Raw genomic sequence first — 18,317 nt, 5'->3', positions numbered from 1 at the left:
AAATATAAAAGCTATAAAAAAGTAGAGATTATATTTCTGTTCATACAGGATAACAAAAAAGCTAATAAGGTGGTTCCAATACACTTGAAGAGTATTATCTGTTTACCTTCCTGCTCTGTGTAAATATGTCTAAAAGCCCACAGTGAGAGTTAGTTCCACATCTTTCTGTGTAATACTCTCTTAAACACTTTTCTATGAATCGTTGGCTTTGCTGCAATGGCTGAATTTACTCAAAGGAATATTTACAATTGGAACAGTAGGCTATAATTTATGATCTCAATTGACACTTAGATAGATAGATGTACATTATTGGTCCCAAATTAGGACCATAACAGCAAATACACAGTAAATATACTGTATATATTATATAACATATATATATATATATACTAGACTACTACAAGTATCTTAGATAATATAAAATATGAACATAGAATAACAATAACCGAATAAATAACATACAATAGTGTGCAGCGAACAAAGTGTGCAAGATACAATTTTTGTCACTGAAACAAATAGTTGGAAAAACACGAAAAAATAAAATGACAAAAAAGACAAAAAATTGAAACACACACCGAGAGAGCTGCTGCAACAGGTTGCCACCTAGCACGGCGCCATCTTGCAATAACGATTAATATTTGAGACTTAGAAGAATACAGGACTGTTAAATTATTAGAAGAAAGCGGAACTAGGAAAGGGGAAGAGTTTTTTGTTTTGCTAAAAGGAGTGTAGAGTTTTTAGTTTTTTCCATTTCCCAAATGTATATTATATTTCACCATTTAAAAAAAAAAAAGAGTTACATAAAAATAGTTCTCATAGACTACAGCAGACCTCAGATCAGCTCTGACTGGTCCTCCGGTCTGTGAAATCTTGCAAATGCCGTTAGGAGCACTGGAGGACACAGAGGAACATGATTTTTTCAGATTACCTGTCTCATGCACTACTGTCAGGATATAGTGACCGTTTTATAAAAATAACCTTTTAAAATCATATTTGCTGCATTTTTACCCACTTCAGCTTTAACAACTCCTCAGTTGTGAAGAGGTTTCTATTATCTCCATGTGCATGCAGTGTTTTCATCTGTCCACTAGATGTCGGTATGTTCACTTTATTTAAGTCTTGGTTGTGGAGATGACCACCTGTTTCAGTGTAGTTACCTCCTGATCAGAATGTAAAGATTTTCTATTGTTACTGAATATTATAGAAACTAGTTCTAATAGTCAGAGACAGCAGAGAATCATTTCACATTAAGTATTGGTGACAGTATTCAAGATTCAGGTGCTTTTGAACTTCTGATATAAATGCATGGAATTCATTTTTTGTACTCTCACAGGTACTGCATTTAGCATAAAAAATATGCTCAAATCATAACATGGCAAACTGCAGTCCAACAGGCAACAACAGCTGTCAGTGTGTCAGTGTGCTGACTTGACTATGACTTGCCCCAAACTGCATGTGATTATCATAAAGTGGGCATGTCTGTAAAGGGGAGACTCATGGGTACCCATAGAACCCATTTACATTCACTGATCTGGAGGAACATTTTGCGTAAGTTTGGAGCGTTATTTAACCTCCTTCGTGACAAGCTAGTATGACATGATCTAGCTCAGGGGTCAGCAACCTGCGGCTCCGGAGCCACATGCGGCTCTTTTGCTCTTCTCCAGTGGCTCCCAGTGGATTTAAAAAAATGGAATGAATAACTGTTTTTGTTTACATTTTTATTTATCATTGTTGTAGTTCTATGGTACAACGTAGTATTAGGGCCACATTGAAGAAGAAAAAAAAATCTGAGATTTCGAGAATAAAGTCAGAAGTTTAAGAGAAAAAGACGTAGTACTATGAGAATAAAGTCATAATATTATAAAGTAGTAATTTTATGTGTTATTTTCTTCTTTTCTCGTAAAGTTATGACTTTATTCTTGTAATATTACGACTTTTTTTCCCGTAAAGTTATGACTTTATTATGTAAATCCCAGATGTTTTTTCCTTCAATGTGGCCCTAATACTCCGTAGTACATTTGCACATTTGGCCCTCACTGCATTAGATTTATATACTATATACTTAGACTATAAACTGTACTACCTTCATCACAATGCTCAAATGTTTTGCGGCTCCAGACAGATTTTTTCCTTTTTTTTTGCCTAAAATGGCTCTTTTGATAGTAAAGGTTGCTGACCCCTGGCTTAGCTTTAAAACTAAGCCCGCTGCAACCTCCGAAAGATCGATTACATTGATGCGTTAAAGAAATTAGTGCCGTTATAACAAATTTGTGTTAATTCGTTATAAAAGTGTTAACTTGAACAATATAGTAAATTAACTTTACCTCTCTCTGCAGAGAATGCTGTTAACCTGCAATTTGATCGTTTTTTCCCCCAAAAAGTAACTTTGCTTAGTATTCCACGAAAGTTTGAAAAAAAAGTTTGAATCAAAAAAAGCTTTTTACTTTAGTGTGACATTAACATTAAAGTAGATTTTAATAGAGGGCTTCATAGCTACAGATATGCAGCAGGGAGCTCTCTCACCAAAAACTACCTGCACTAACAATCATCACTCCTTATTTATTTCCTACATCCTTGTTTTGCACAACAAGGAGCATTTGTTGTATTTCCTCAGTATCCTCTGAGAGAATGAGACAGCACTCAGAATGTGGGCTATTTGTGCTGAAGGTAAATCTGTCTTTTTTCTTTTTCCCCTCACGGGGAGGAATACAGTCTCTACTCATTTGCAGCCTTTCAAGGTGTTTCTGTGAATTATTTCCCACTGAAACGGCTATATGACAAATCACGGGCTGGTCTGACTCAAGTCCATGCAGGACATTGTCATTCACTGTGGAGACACATGGATGTGGGGAAAGTTTTGAAACATGAGGTTTCACCCCCATCAGCTGCATTAAAACCAGTCAAAACCAGTCACTTTCATAACACCTCTCATGCATTAACCTATAGCATTTCCTATTTCACCATGGTGCCTGCATGTTGTCCTATATAGTAGTAGTATAGTAGGCATTATTAGAGCTGACGGAGCTGATTGAATACATCCTGTAGTGTAAAGAAAAGAGCCAGTGAAGCAGAACTCTGTGTCCTCCTCTCAGGGTTTATTTATAGTCTGCAGTCTGCAGCAAAGATCTGCTCTTCTGCTGTGGCACGACTGTGTCACTCGGAGCCGGTGGTCTCCAGTCACGACACGAAATGATGACAAAATTCTGCACCACGGGAAGTTGACGTCACCGCGGTACAGTCACCTCCTCGGTGACGTCACGTGACGGAGGCTGGGTGGCAGCAGCAGCAGACGGGTTAATGGTTATGCCATCTGCTGGATGGACTCACAATCTCACCCGGCATTACGTCATCCGGGAGAAACCGGTGCCAGCTCCGGATCGGTTGAACCTGAGAGTCTGGATGTGAATGCACAACGAGCCGAGAGGAGTGGGGGGGCTGTAGTAGCGCAACTCTGACTGAGGCTATTATTGGACAGGAGCCTCTCTGAGATCAGCTGACAACAGTACAAACACTTCTCCAAAGTTCCTCTCTACACCTATACCTTCTTCTTCTTCTTCTTATCATATATATATATATATATATATATATATATATACATATATATATATTAATATAATAATATGTATTATGATCATATTTATATCATATATATATGATAATAATATGTATTATATATATATATATATAAAATTATATTAACATAATAATAATAATTATTATTATTATTATTACCATATCTATATCTATATCTATATATATATCTCTATATATATGTGATTGTGGAATTAAAGTAAAAAGTAATGAGTTAAACTTTAAGAAAAAAATGAAAAAAATAGAAAAAAACAAGATAAGATAAAGGGACGACATCAGATCAATGCATGATCTCTGTAGGATTTGATAAACACATAAATAATAATATTCAAATAAATAAAATATAACATAAATAAAAGGCACAAAGTGTGAAAAAAAATAGTAATGAGGTAACCTACCAGAAAGAAAATAAATAAATAGAAGAGAATATCAGATAAGATAAAGGGACAAACAGAGAACTTGCCTTTTGGCTAACATTACATTGCCAACATTGATATTGATTAATGTGCAACATAAAGTAGCATAACATAAGATACTTTTTTTTTATTATGGCACAAAACACACTTTTTTTAGCTTTAACCGGGAGAAAGTCTGTCTTGCAGCCAGAACACACACATAGACTTAGTCTAAACATATAGTAATTATATATAACAAAATATATAATAAAAGTGATAAGCAAAGAGTTTTATTGAAGCGGCATATGCAAAATGCATTGAGAAAAAAAACATTTGCAAAATAAAATGATCATGACTTGTGCTATTATATGTGCTGTAGCTGCAACGGGGTTGTGCCAAATGGACGATTAACTGATTACCTGTACTCTGGTTGGATGCATTGAAAAGATTGCAGATGCTCGAAGAGCTGGAAAACCAAAGAAAGACACCCAGATATTGTGTGTGTGTGTGTGTGTGTGGTGTGTGTGCGTGTGTGTGTGCGTGTGTGTGTGCGTGTGGTGCGTGGTGCTGTAGAGAGGAGCTGCTGTCCATGGTGCTGAAATGGACCAGTGGCTAGAACCTAGAGGAACGGACAGCTTCAAGTGTGTGTGTGTGTGTGTGTGTAGCCACAGTAAAGGCTGTGTTTGCATGTGATGATGGTGAGGACCCCATCCTCACATGAGTAAGCGCGCCTCCGCAAAAAAACCCAGAGAGGAACGACGAGGGCTGCATTCCCATTGACTGAGAGAGAGAGAGAGAGAGAGAGAGAGAGAGAGAGAGAGAGAGAGAGAGAGAGAGAGAGAGAGAGAGAAAGAGAGAGAGCAGCAGCACGGACTCCGCCTATGCCGCCCTACCATCCTACCATCCAGCTCCAGCTTGTCGACGGCACCACAGCAGCCCAGCCCGACTGATCCAGGCCCCCCTCAGCTCGACTCAACTCCCGGTGTGATAGAACCGGAGATGGGCTCTCCGTGAGTCCGGGTGGTGGAGGGCAGAGGCGGGCCGGCGGGGGGTGGTGGGGGGGAACGACGACGAGGAGAAGAGAGGAGTGTGGTGGGAGAAGAAGAAACACCCAGAGAGGACAAACAAAGCACAACCGAGGCTGCCTGCGACCATGAGCGGCTCCTCGCACTCTTCTCCAGAGCTGCCGCTGCTGCTGCCGCTGCCGCCGCTCTGCCCGCGGACCGCGTCGTGAGGTGTGGCTCGGAAACGCTCCGGGAAACCTGTCAGCCGAAACGACTCGCCGAGGAGGAGGAGAAGGAGGAGGAGGTGTGGTGGTGGTGGTGGTGGAGAAGATGTCCGCCTCGGTGGGGCCCCAGGGTGGCCCTCGCCCCCCCACCGCGCCGCCAGCCATGCCGGATCTGCCGGACCTCAGCCATCTCACCGAGGAGGAGAGGAAGATCATCATGGGTGTGATGGCTCGGCAGAAGGAGGAGGAGGATAAAGAACAAGCCATGCTAAAGTAAGGGGCAACATTTCTTTTTCCCTTTTCTGTGGAAGTTGTAACGCATATAGCGCAGAGAAGGACATCCGAGCTGTCCGTAATGGTTCAACACCACACAGCCAGCACATCACATCACATCACAGCCAGGAACCAGCAGGCCAGCCGGTGGCGATGCGCTGGTACTGTAGCTCCGTCTCAGAGGTCTGTGGTGTATGCTTCCAAACATGTAGCAACATAAAGGCAGAGCAGAGCAGTGAGAGCTCAGACTGGGCTCCTAAAACAAGTGAGCATCAGCAGAGAACCAGAGATGGAGCCGGCAGCCAGAGAGCATCGATGCTGCTGGAATCGATCCATCAATTAAAACAATAAATACAGTCAGAGTCAATGGAGATGACCCGAAACAGGGTCAAACGTGTTCCAGGTGTAGATAGGGCTGGGGAGGGGGGGGGGGGGGGGGAGATGGGGTGTGACGGTGGAGGTGGAGGGGGGGAGGGAGGGGGTGATTCATAGCATCATCCATCTTCCACCTCCTGGTTTTCATCAATGGAGACTGCTGCACCCCCCCCCCCACCCCCCAATCCCTCAGCTCACACATCCAGCAGAGCTCTGATTCCCCTCTTTTACGCACGCCTCTCGCGCAGGCTGGAGTGGCTTTAGCACTGTACAATTTTTTTGCAACCGCGGAGTGAATATGCCCGTGTGTGTGTGTGTGTGTGTGTGTGTGTGTGAGGGAGAGAGAGAGAGAGAGAGAGCGAGAGATCGCCTTGACAATAATGGGAACAACAATGACATGATAGCTCGCAGGCCTGCAGCGACACAAACCGTTTCACCAGCCCGACAGATGGCCGGCGGTGAGCCGGTGAGGCGGCGGTACGGTCATTGTGTGCTCCCCCTCGGCGGAGAGGAGAGGGAAGATGGGGTGTGGTTGGGAATCTTATAGCAGCCCCGAACCGGACACGATACAGATGAGAAAAAGAGACAGGATATATTATTGTAGCACCTTTGAAAACCTTCTGCATTTGATCAAATGGCGATCAATCGCCAAATACTAAGGATCAGAGGTGTAGAAATAAGCAGAAGGATGCTATGGAGGCTATGAGCTGTGAGCCACTGAAGGAGCATCATGGGAAAATGACAGAGGATACAGCTATAGGTCACTTTAAACTCACTGTCTGTTCTGTTAGAGAGACATTACAGTGTTTGTCAGGAGGGCTGGGTGTGCTACAGCTGCCTCATACAAAGGGTTGGTTACGTTGCAGTTTAATGCCTCAGGGGTCTCCACCACAAGCAGTGGCAACACCAGATCCAACACCTGCTCCGGAACATGTGAGGGCCCTGTCTCCGGCTTCATCATGCTGCCGTAGCAGGCGTGCAGCAGGGTCCCATTGCACTCTGGCTTGCTCCGACTCTTAATGGCTGTTTTCATTTCCTGACTGCAGCCTAAAGGGAAGCTGGGTGAGAGCCGCATTGGGAGAGGAAGTGATGTATTTAATGTTCCATGAGGCACAGGCTCAGGTTCAGTCAATAATGGCTTCATCATCTGGCTAACCAGTGATGGGACCAGCACACCATGGAAACCATGGACAAAGGAGAAAATAGGGTTTTATAGAAATATGCAGATGAAGTTTAGAGAGCAGTAGTGAAGCAGTAATGATATTTACTAGGGATGCACCAATACCACTTTTTTCAGACCGAGTACGAGTACAAGTACTTACATTTGGGTACTCGCCGATACCAAGTACCGATACGAGTACTTCTCTGTGGTCGCACCACCGGCCCGTCTCGCCCGCACTGTCGGGGGAGGTGGAGCGTGAGGACCTGAAAGATGGTGACGAGAGGTTAACGTCACACTGCTGTAAAGTGATATCGGATCCGTTTTGCGAGTATGAGTATGAGTACATGAGCACAGTATGGGACCCGATACCCGATACTGGTATCGGTATCGGTGCATCCCTAATAGTTACTAAGTAGGGACAATAGAAGAAGAGGGAAGGAAATTAGATACAGTTTGGCCATTTTGTTTGATTTTGGACACCTTCATGTGATGATGCAACACACTCTCACAGCAGTTCGCAAAAAATCACGAAATTTAATCTATTTGATTCTTGTACATAGACTCAAATTTCCCTTTATTTTCTCAGCACGACGTTCAACAACGTGTTTTTCGTGCTTTTTTCTACAAATGTCCAGCAACACGTGGCGTACGTGTCAATTTCCGCTCCAGTCTTTTCAAAATAAACTACTTAAGCTTAGGAAAAGATCGCGGTTTGGGTTTAAATAACTCCGGAAGTGCTGTAATTTAAGTACGGAAGTTAAGGGTAAAAAAATAAATAAATTCAGCTTTGACTCGTGGTGTCACACGGGACACAAATGCCGGTCTCCTGGCTGAAAGTCCTGTGTTTTTTGACCCACCCACCCTCCTCCCTACGGGGCGTTCGCCAACTGCGAAAATGCCAACTGCTCCTAGCAACCGCTACCCCAGCCTCTATCAAAGATTATAGAAGCAAAGAGACAAAATTCGGATGCTTTTTGGCAACAGTGCTTTTTGGACTGAAAATGCCAACAAGTCTGTGACCATGGATGTATAAAGAGACATCTGTAAATCAGAGGATCATTTTTTTAGGTAAATCAACCTCACAGTAGAACACTTAAATAGCCCTCATTTAAATCATTAGGTCTTAAAAGTTGTAAAATTCACTAAATCCAGAGTTATTTTCCTCAGCATAATGAATGTGCATCAAACCCACGGGACTGCACCGCCCTGCGCGCTCATATAACATATCTGGTTCAGCCAGCTTCCTGCTAGCTGTATGCGGCTGTAACAATGGATATATTGGCTGTAATTCATCACTTTTATTATCTTCTAATACACCCATGGGCTGTATGCTGTCAGCCTGTACCGTGGTGGATGTATTAACGTCTCTGTTCCCAAACAACCGGCTATCGGCCAGTAGCTAGTAGCGCTAGTAGCATGACATCAACGGAATTTTAGGAGTTGTTGGCTATTTACTAAGACGCAGGGCAAAAGACCAGGACACAACCTCTTCTACATCCATGGTCTGTGATCTACTGGATCCTCTTCTACATCCATGGTCTGTGGTCTATTGGACCCTCTTCTACATCCATGGTCTGTGGTCTGTTAGACCCTTTTCTACATCCATGGTCTGTGGTCTGTTGGACCCTCTTCTACATCCATGGTTTGTGGTCTGTTGGACCCTCTTCTACATCCATGGTCTGTGGTCTTGTGGACCCTCTTCTACACCCATGGTCTGTGGTCTACTGGACCCTCTTTTACATCCATGGTCTGTGGTCTATTGGACTCCATTCTGGATCCTTGACATGAATAGATTGCTCTCAAAATCTGTGTGCTGGATTTTTTTTAACGTCTATAAATGTCCATCGCTCACTGTATGCTCCTCTGGGAAGCAACCGGGCAAAAAAGTTTAATAAATAAATAAGTAAGTAAGTAAATAGTTATAATAGTATGCGTATTTATAATAATTTCTATCGTTCAACACAGGCCATTTCGGTAGAGACATTAATTATGACAATAGAATAGAAATAACTTTGTTTTACTTTTGTACAGCACTCTGTAGACGGACGTTTTACTGGCATCCGGTAGTCGCTTTCAGTCCAAAATGGCGGAGACATAACTCTGTTGCTGGGCGCTGACGTTGCAATGGAACAATCAATTGATTTTCACTCCTTAGTAACATACGTTCTTTGCTTCTGTGTTGAACAGAAATCTAAGGCTGAGTATATGAAGTGAAATGAAATAGCAATTCAGTCTGATTATCTGGCTAAATTCCAGAAAGGCTACTAAAATACCAGGAAATGTGTATAATTAACCTCATTCATTTCTGTATCATTTTGCTATGCAGCCAAAAATATGTTGTTTGGCACCATATTTCTTGTAAGCAATTTAATTCAAAGCAATCTCCCGATCTATGAAACTTCTAGAAGAAATTCATCTTCATTGGGAGACTGGACATAAAAAACAGCCAGCGATGCTTCCCCCCCCCCCCCAGCAGTGAAAAAACTCACCTCCGAAGAACATTCTGTACCTTACGTCAAGACTGTTCACCTGGTCAGCACTGTCCAATCTGCTGGCAGCGTCGCCTGAGACCCGAGCAGCTGGCAGTGATAAGGTTATACTGATACTGGACTTTATCTGTCATGAGAAAAAAACTGAAGTGTCCTGATCTGTTGCTGAGCCAGAACACCTGGTTCTGGGCTAATCATTTGCTGGAGGAGTCAGCACCTGGCCTCTCCTTCACTGATTCACAGCGCTAACGAACACTTTGTCCGTGTCTAATACACTATAGACTTTCAGAGACTCCCTCGATTGACTTGCTAAACCTCCATTGACTTCCTAATCCAGAGGATGTTAGTGGAGGGGGGAGCTGTCATGCTGTGGGGAGTGAGCGAAATGCTGAACGCAGCAGTGACCGACCTCTCTGATGCTGTGACGTTAAAAATCCTCCTCCGAGCACAACAGGAAATCTTTTCTCTGCAACCCAACAATCCAAGTTCCCGTCCACCCCCTGGGAGCTTTTGAGGTTTCCAAAATGTAAATATAGAAATGATGTGTAAAATATTGATGTGCTCAGCAAGAGAGGTTGTAGACATTTCAGACGGGGGTGGACGCACACACACACACACACACACACACACACACACACACGGGGCCTTAAGGTTGGAGTGGCGGGTGTGGTTAATGGAGGCAGAGCTGAAGTACAAGGAAACACTGTTAGTAATAGTACTCATCGAATTTACTGGAACTCACATCTGGCTTCTGTATTATTTTTAGTAACATATATCAGAGTCTTTAATACTTTTCTGATCCGTGGTACAATACAAGGTGCCGTTTGGCTGGTGTTTGTTCCTTCACACCAGATGGACAGAAGAAGAAATCAGGACCTAGGGCACAGAAGGAGGGACAGGAGGGAGGATTTAGAGGTTTTAAGGATTAGAGTGGTGGAAAGAGAGAGAAAAAGGGGGAGACAGAAAGAGTGGGAAGGGCTTCTGTAAGGGGTCCCACACACACACACACAATGCTAATCTCTTTAGCAGGGCTCCCTGAGGCTGCAGGCTACAGGGTGCATATAGAGGGCAGCGAAGGCCCCCTCCCGCCCACTGTCTGATATGGCTGCTTACTGTCCACCAAGAGGTCAACTGGTGGCCAAGGTCAAGAGTAGTCTTTCATTTATAGGAGAAACAGCTTGACTTCTGTTTTTGATGTGGGATTTGAAATGATGGTTAGTAGGCAGAATGTTTTTGGCATCATTGGGCAAAAATCCCATAATAACCTTTCAGCATATTTTAATTCAAGTGTTCTAAGAGAAAACTAGACTTCTGCTCCTCCTCATGGCTCTGTTTTCAGGCTTTAGAAAATCTAGCCCATGCAAGAGAGACTTTGGCAAATCACAGGTCATTTCAGAGAGAGAGAGCGTTCCTATTGGCTGTGCTACGGCTGGTGGGCGGTGCTTGGTATTTCCTCAACTGATCTCAACATGGATGCTGGATCACAAACTTTCTCATTTTACAAGCTAAACAGTACACTACAAGATGTTTCTGAAAACATTTGAGGAGAGAAATAGGCATTACAGTAACAGAATATTGATTGACGGGAGACTTTGACCAATCACTAGGGGTGTGACGAAATATTATGCCACGAAATATCGCAATATAAAAAACGTGACGATATGCATCGTCGAGACAAAAAAACTGATATCAAGGCATAATAGGTACTACGTACATACGGGCTCCGGAGCTAAGGCAAAGCTGCAGCCTCTTCCTGCTGCTGTTCAAGGCCTATAGAAGGAGGCTGAGTACGCGTCATATCTTTAGAGTACAACACATGCGCAGTAAAATCTGGTCTGCCCTCGCTGAAATTGAACCAATCACAACGCACGGCCGCATCTTCAGTTACACTGCGCATGTGTCCATCATACCCCAGAGCCATGTCCGCCCGTGACCAAGCCTCCTTTCATAGGCCCACACACATCAACACACACAGGGCAGTCAGTGAACAGCTGATCAGAGAGGCCGCGGTGGAGACGAGTTGACGCTATGCCCGTTGCTGTTAGTAAGTGCAATAAAACTTTGAAAGTGTAAAGCCAAGATACGTTATTACACCTGTTCAACAAGCATAAACACGATGAAACGGTTAAACATGAAGGAAGGCAACGCTTCAATCTGCTCTGTCTGCAGTCTCTCATCCTCCGCCGCTGTTTACTCAAGCAGAGAGCGTTAGCTCGGCGGCTAACAGCTAACTGTCAACACGTGTTTAGTTATTTAGTTGAGTTGTGACTGAAACTAAAGCTGGCAGTAGGCTGTGTAGTCCAACTGTTTAGGTTAGTTTGTCATGTATCTTACTGGTAAACTGATCAGCTGGTTACCTGCAGCAGTGAGTGACATCAGCAGAGGACAGGAGGAAGGACTGTTACTGACTGATGGAGGACAGAGGACAGGGGGAAGGACTGTTACTGACTGATGGAGGACAGAGGACAGGGGGAAGGACTGATACAGAGTGATGGAGGACAGGGGACAGGGGGAAGGACTGTTACTGACTGATGGAGGACAGAGGACAGGGGGAAGGACTGTTACTGACTGATGGAGGACAGAGGACAGGGGGAAGGACTGATACAGAGTGATGGAGGACAGGGGACAGGGGGAAGGACTGTTACTGACTGATGGAGGACAGAGGACAGGGGGAAGGACTGTTACTGACTGATGGAGGACAGAGGACAGGGGGAAGGACTGTTACTGACTGATGGAGGACAGAGGACAGGACAGGACCGATACCATAAAAAATGTAACTATAAGGCAAAACAACAGCATTGTTTTGCATTTTATGTCTTTTGAATAAAAGGCTATCTTTTCATCGTTCAAGTTTTGTTAAACCTATTGTTATTATATCGTATCGAGATCGTTGAACCCAATATCGTGTATTTGTATCGTATCGTGAGCTGAGTGAATCGTCACACCCCCTACCAATCACAGGTCATTTCAGAGAGAGAGCGTTCCTATTGGCTATTCATTCAACGGAGGCAGCTGTCAGTCATTTGCAACTCTGATCAAACGGTCAAACTAGGCAGCGCTGATCAAATATGAATCAATAGTCTGTTACTGTAATGCCTATTTCTCGCGTAAAATGTTTTCAGAAACATCTTGTAGTTTACTGTTCAGCTGTAAAATTAGAAAGTTTGCTCCGGCTGGTGGGCGGTGCTTGGTATTTCCTCAACTTGATCTCACCCTGGCTGCCAGGTCACAAACTTTCTCATTTTTTCCAGCTAAACCCTATGAATTATCACTTGACTCTGAAGTTCCTCTCAGCTGTATGGAGGCGTATTTGTCATGGTCCTGGGTTTTTATCGTAGTTTGTTTCCTGTTTTAATTTTGATAAATTCACTCCTCTTGTGTCCTGGTTTTACTTCCTGCCTTTGTTTGTTTCCCCGCCTTTTGTGATTGTCTGCCCCGCCCTGATTTGTTCCACCTGCGTTCAATCACCCTGCCTCTCCTGGTGGATTTAGTCTGTGTCCCCCTGTTTCTTTGACAGGTCGTTGTCGCTCCTCATGTGTTGAGTTTCACCTTTGAGAGAGTTTTTTCCAGTGTTTTATTGCCTTTGCTTTGCCGTTTGACTTTGTTTCCTGTCTGCCGGACCAGCTGTATTCTTGTTACCTGAGTTTTTCTGTTATTCAATTTTTGCGCTCTACCTACTGCCTCCTCATCCTTATCTGTGTTTGGGTCCAAGCCTGTTAATCTCAGTAAACCTGACAGTATTAGCATCCTATAGTACATTGTTTGGTTTTTTAGAGGTACAGCGTGTAACATTTCGGGGGGATCTATTAGCAGAAATATAATATAATATTGATAATTATGTTTTCATTAGTGTATAATCTCCTGAAACTAAGAATAGTTTTTCGTTTGCTTAGAATGAGCCTTTCATATCTACATAGGGAGCGGGTCCTCTTCACGGAGTCCACCATGTTGCTCCGCCGTGTTGCCCAGAACGGACAAACCAAACTCTGGCTCTAGAGAGGGCTTTTCGTGTTTTTACGTTACCTGAAGGCCACCGTAGTTCTCCGACACGCCTGTGAAACTGGGGTAACGTGAGCCGCAGAGGAGTAAAAACCGTGGTTCTGTTGCTCCTGAGCAATGTTATTATAGTAAGGATGACCTCTGAGCGGGGCGAACGGCATTACCACGGTTTTGCACTCGGCGGCTCACGTTACCGCAGTCTTGGAAAGGGAGGAGTGAGCGGAGGGGTATTCAGTTGGTTTGCAATCTGTAACCACACCGCTAGATGGTTAGGCAACTATGTTTTTGGCATCATTGGGCAAAAATTCCATAATAACCTTTCAGCACATTGTAATTCAAGTGTTCTGAGAGAAAACTAAACTTCTGCTCCTCCTCATGGCTCTGTTTTCAGGCTCTAGAAAATCTAGCCTGTGACGGGAGACTTTGACCAATCACAGGTCATTTCAGAGAGAGAGCGTTCCTATTGGCTGTGCCCCGGTCATATGAGCGGTGCTTAGTATTTCCTCAACTAATCTCAACATGGCTGCTGGGTCACAAACTTTCTCATTTTACAGCTAAACAGTACACTACAAGATGTTTCTGGAAAACATGTGAGGAGAGAAATAGACATTACAGTAACAGAATATTGATTCATATTAATCAGTGCTGCGTAGTTTTGGACCGCTGGTCGTAGTGATTGACAGCTGGCTCTCATAGACGGCAGCTGGACGGCAGACTCCAGATCGGCTCTGATTGGTTGTTTTCTCCGGTCTATGAAATCCTGCAGATGCCGTTAGGAGCACCGGAGGACACAGAGGAACTTGATTTTTTTCAGATTACCTGTCTCATGCACTACTGTCAGGATATAGTGACCGTTTTATAAAAATAAGTTTCATATCATTCATCATATTTGCTCCAATCCCGCTTACTTCAGCTTCAAGGCCCACCATTTTACTGTTATCATTCATTCAGGCAAAAAATAAATCTCTATAAACCCACAGTACACTACCTGCCCAGCACCGAATGGCAGACAGACAAAAGTTAGCGACTATCTGGTGAACATAGTGGAGCATTTAAAGAGTCTAAAGAGTTCTCAAGCATTTGTGGACCAAACAGAGCTAAAAGGTTCCATATCTAAATGGATGTGTAAATACGCAACTGTTTGCTGACACATTCGCTATAACAACATTATAAAGATGATAATATGTCAGAGTTGTGTTTACAGCGGGGTTTGCTATCCATACTGTAAGTGTGCCACAAAAAAGAGGAAGAAAGAAAACAGCTTCAAAAAAATTCACAGGGCGGATACACCAATCATTTTTTCACTTTCGTTAACATTGCGAGATGGTGCATTTAGTCCTTTGCCCTTCGAGTTTTCAGTGTCGATGTGTTCATTAACCACAGAACCAACTGTCTTTGGGCGTCGTTTGAAGCTGAATTGAACTGAATTGAGCCAGATAACTATCAAACATGGACAATATAGCCAACTGAGCAATTTGATGTTGAAAATACGATATACGAATAGATGTATATTATACATCTGTTTGTCTGCAGACGTTTAGTCTAGATTACGGCTATTCAAGGTTGAAAAGTGAAAGTCTAGTAGAAGTTGTTTCAGTGTCTTTTCAACGATTTACATAGATGTTTATTAGATGGTCAATAAACGTATATTATATGAATTTAGACATCTACTAAACTTTCACTTTTCAACTTATTTTCACCAGGTTTTAGTTTAGCTGTTTAATCTACATCTTTTAGACATTCAATAAATAGCACAGATGACCTTTTATAGTTAAGTCTTTTATTTTAAAATGTATATTGTTACAGATATCTTTAAAAAATAATGTCCTTAAATTTTAACTATAAAACATTTTCTTTAAAGGGACTGTTTGTAACTTCTTACACGTATAAATCATTGCGGGTCAATGTCCCATGCATGCTCGCGTGTGGCTACGCTGTTCAGACTCAGACTTGTAGCTTTGGTCTCCAGGGCCGGAGTCTCTGCTGTACTCTGCTCCTCTGCCCGCTTGCCTTCACTCACACACCGCGCTCGTTCTCGCTCCACTCTCACGTGCATGCGCGCACACTACACACTGCAGAAGAGTTAGTTTAGCTCTGGAGAATATCTAGTGAATGTACAGTGGACGTTTGTGCAGAAATAACTGCTGCAGCTCCTCCAGACCAACAGAGGTTTCCTGTGTCTTGTGAAGTGAAGGGGCTCGCAGAGAGAAAACGTTATCGTCTCCGACCAAACTCCGGTGTCTCCTCTGTTCCCTCCGGCCGCAGTCGGGAGGCTGAGGCAGGAAAAGCCAACACTAGGATCAGCACTGATTAATGGAGAGACCTTAGTCTGGTCAGCTAACATTACTGCCAAGCAGCTGAAATATAGAGTGATATTGTGGTTTTAGCTGACGTGTGTCACCTCACTGTTTTGAGTGATGCTCGTTCATGTCTATATAGAGCGAGCACAAGCGCGAGCAACAGGACGTTGACTTTCGTTGACTTAACGGCCACAGGTGTCGCTGTTAACAAGCAATTTCTGATTCTTACAAACAGTCCCTTTAACCATCTTGCGAGAATTTCCCCAACTTGCGGGTTCCCTTCTAGACACTACCACGCAAATGATCAGCTGATTGTAAAATGAAAGTGAAACTTAAAGCTGGGGACACACCAAGCCGACACCAAAGAACTAGCAATGGCGAAGGCCACCCGTTGAGTCCGCTTAACGTCGCCTTTGTCTCGGCCAAAAAGTTGCACTCGAACACAGAACTACAGCCGACGGCCAACAACCACATACGTTCTGTGCCTGTGTGAGATGAAATAACTTTTCCACACCAGCAGGGTGGTGATAGTGGGAGCCTTGTGTGTGGCGGTATCGAAAAACTGATGGCCGTGACAAAGCGTCGGTATTTGATGCCCTGGGAATGAGAACTACATAGTCAGTGACTACGAGTCTTTGATTTAAATCAACAAAGTAATTTCCGCCTCTATATCACTCATACAATGCTGGAAATGTGAACATGATCTGACCAACTCGGTAGTTTCACTGACTGAAACCCGGACCGGTCTGATGTTTTTTTCAAAGTTAGATCTGATTGATCTATTGATTGTTGCTTGCACAAACCACTGTCCTGTGTGTAGTCCTTCCAGAATTTGAAGCAATAAAAGAAATGAGAGTAACTTGGTCTCAGGAGGGAGCACAGCTCCTGTCCAGCTGCCTGGCTCAGTGAGCAGGACATGCAGTGTATCAGCAGCATCTCTCCTCTACTGTATAGGTGTCCACTAAGCCAAGATGAGCCACGGTTTTATCCTCTCACATCAGCTCAATAATTATTCCTTTCTCGGCACAGGCCTGGCAGCTCCTCTCCCTCCGTCAATCAATGGCAAGTAAAGAGCCCTCCGCACATCGAGACAAAGTGGACATCGATCTGTGTGGAGTGTGTGTGAGGTGAACATGCTAATAACACGTTAGTCCACCCGTACTGTCTCAACGACGAAGGAACACCCGGTCCTGAAGCATCATCATCTTTAAATCAAATACAAGTGTCTTTTATGTGTAGTTGCATGTGAAACTAGATGATAAAACTAGACACGACGGAGCAGGACTCATTATTGAAGAACCACAACATATAATTTATTTAATACATTTTTGTATTAATCAGAGCAGCTTGGACAGGTTTCCTTTGCCTCTGTGCTCGTAGAACCATTGGGAACTGTAAACACAGTACACAGTAGCAGGACACATTATTAAAAGAATAACATAATGCATTTAATTTATTTTTACTATTTAATTTATTTTTAATCAAAAACAGTTTAATGATCTTGTGCCGTAGCTCTGCTGTTCCTCTTCAACAGGATCCTTTGCCTCCTGTAGAGAGGTTTCCCTCAGAGGAAACGTATTGTTGTCTCGGACTATGTACATTATTTTTCATTTTTCAACTTGTTTCGTCTCAGGCTATTATAATTATAATTGTGGAGCTCAGACGACATTTCGTCCAGGATGGAGACACTGGGTGAAAGACTGAACGGCCGGTCCTGTGGGAGTTATAAGAGGAGCGACATGCCTGTTGATGCGCAGAAGGAACTGTGTAGAATAATTAATCAAAACGACACGTTAGATGTGCACATAAGCACGGAGGGGTTCTGTGGATTCAAAACTACACTTAAAGTAAACCAGCGGATATCTGTTGCGTCTGTGCGTAATGTTGGCTTGACCGCGTGCAACATCACTCTCTATAGAGACTGCAGTGGTGCGCTGTGCTGGCTCTCTGTATAGTTATCTCATGCGCACAAATTAATTAATGAGTGGAACATGATAAATGTCTATGTAAGTATAAATATTATTATTTTAATTGTAGTGAAAACCGGGCAATTTGTTAATGACTGTTAAAAAACCGGGACATTTGAGTGTTTTTACACATATGTGTCGGGACTCGGGACACGTCAGCTTGAAAACCGGGACTGTCCCCCAAAAAAACAGGACTGTCCCGGAAAAACCGGGACGTCTGGTTACCGTAATTTTAGAAAAAAAAAGTACCGAAAATAAATAAGGTTTTGTCTTTATCTAGTATGGTGTGCACTATAAATGTATTGCATAAAGATATAGGTCATCTAAATGAAGGGTGATTCTGCAAATAAAAAGTTGTCCACGCTGGTTAATGGTGCAGCTAACGGTGCTAACAGCACAAACAGTAAAAACAATGGCGACAGTGCTGACAGAGCTAACGGTGTTATCCTGCTGTAGTGTTACAGGAGGGTGGGAATTACGCTTCTGTGGCGATGGCATGGGTCAGGATGGCGTTGTCAGCGGTAACCGCCATATGAGA

At 43.3% G+C, this 18,317-nt stretch overlaps 1 protein-coding gene across 1 annotated transcript in view; it reads left to right on the top strand.

Annotated features, from left to right (window-relative positions):
• The first annotated feature begins 3,989 nt into the window (after positions 1-3,989).
• LOC119484827 (regulating synaptic membrane exocytosis protein 1-like) overlaps positions 3,990-18,317 on the top strand; it is a 119,520-nt gene continuing 105,192 nt past the window's right edge. Inside the window, 1 exon segment of the mRNA XM_037763943.1 lies at positions 3,990-5,487. Within this exon segment, the coding sequence (XP_037619871.1) occupies positions 5,321-5,487 (167 nt within the window). The 5' untranslated portion in view covers positions 3,990-5,320.

Source organism: Sebastes umbrosus, chromosome 3 (assembly GCF_015220745.1).
Source record: "Sebastes umbrosus isolate fSebUmb1 chromosome 3, fSebUmb1.pri, whole genome shotgun sequence".
NCBI lineage: Eukaryota > Metazoa > Chordata > Actinopteri > Perciformes > Sebastidae > Sebastes > Sebastes umbrosus.
This window is presented reverse-complemented; position numbering and strand designations above follow the sequence as displayed.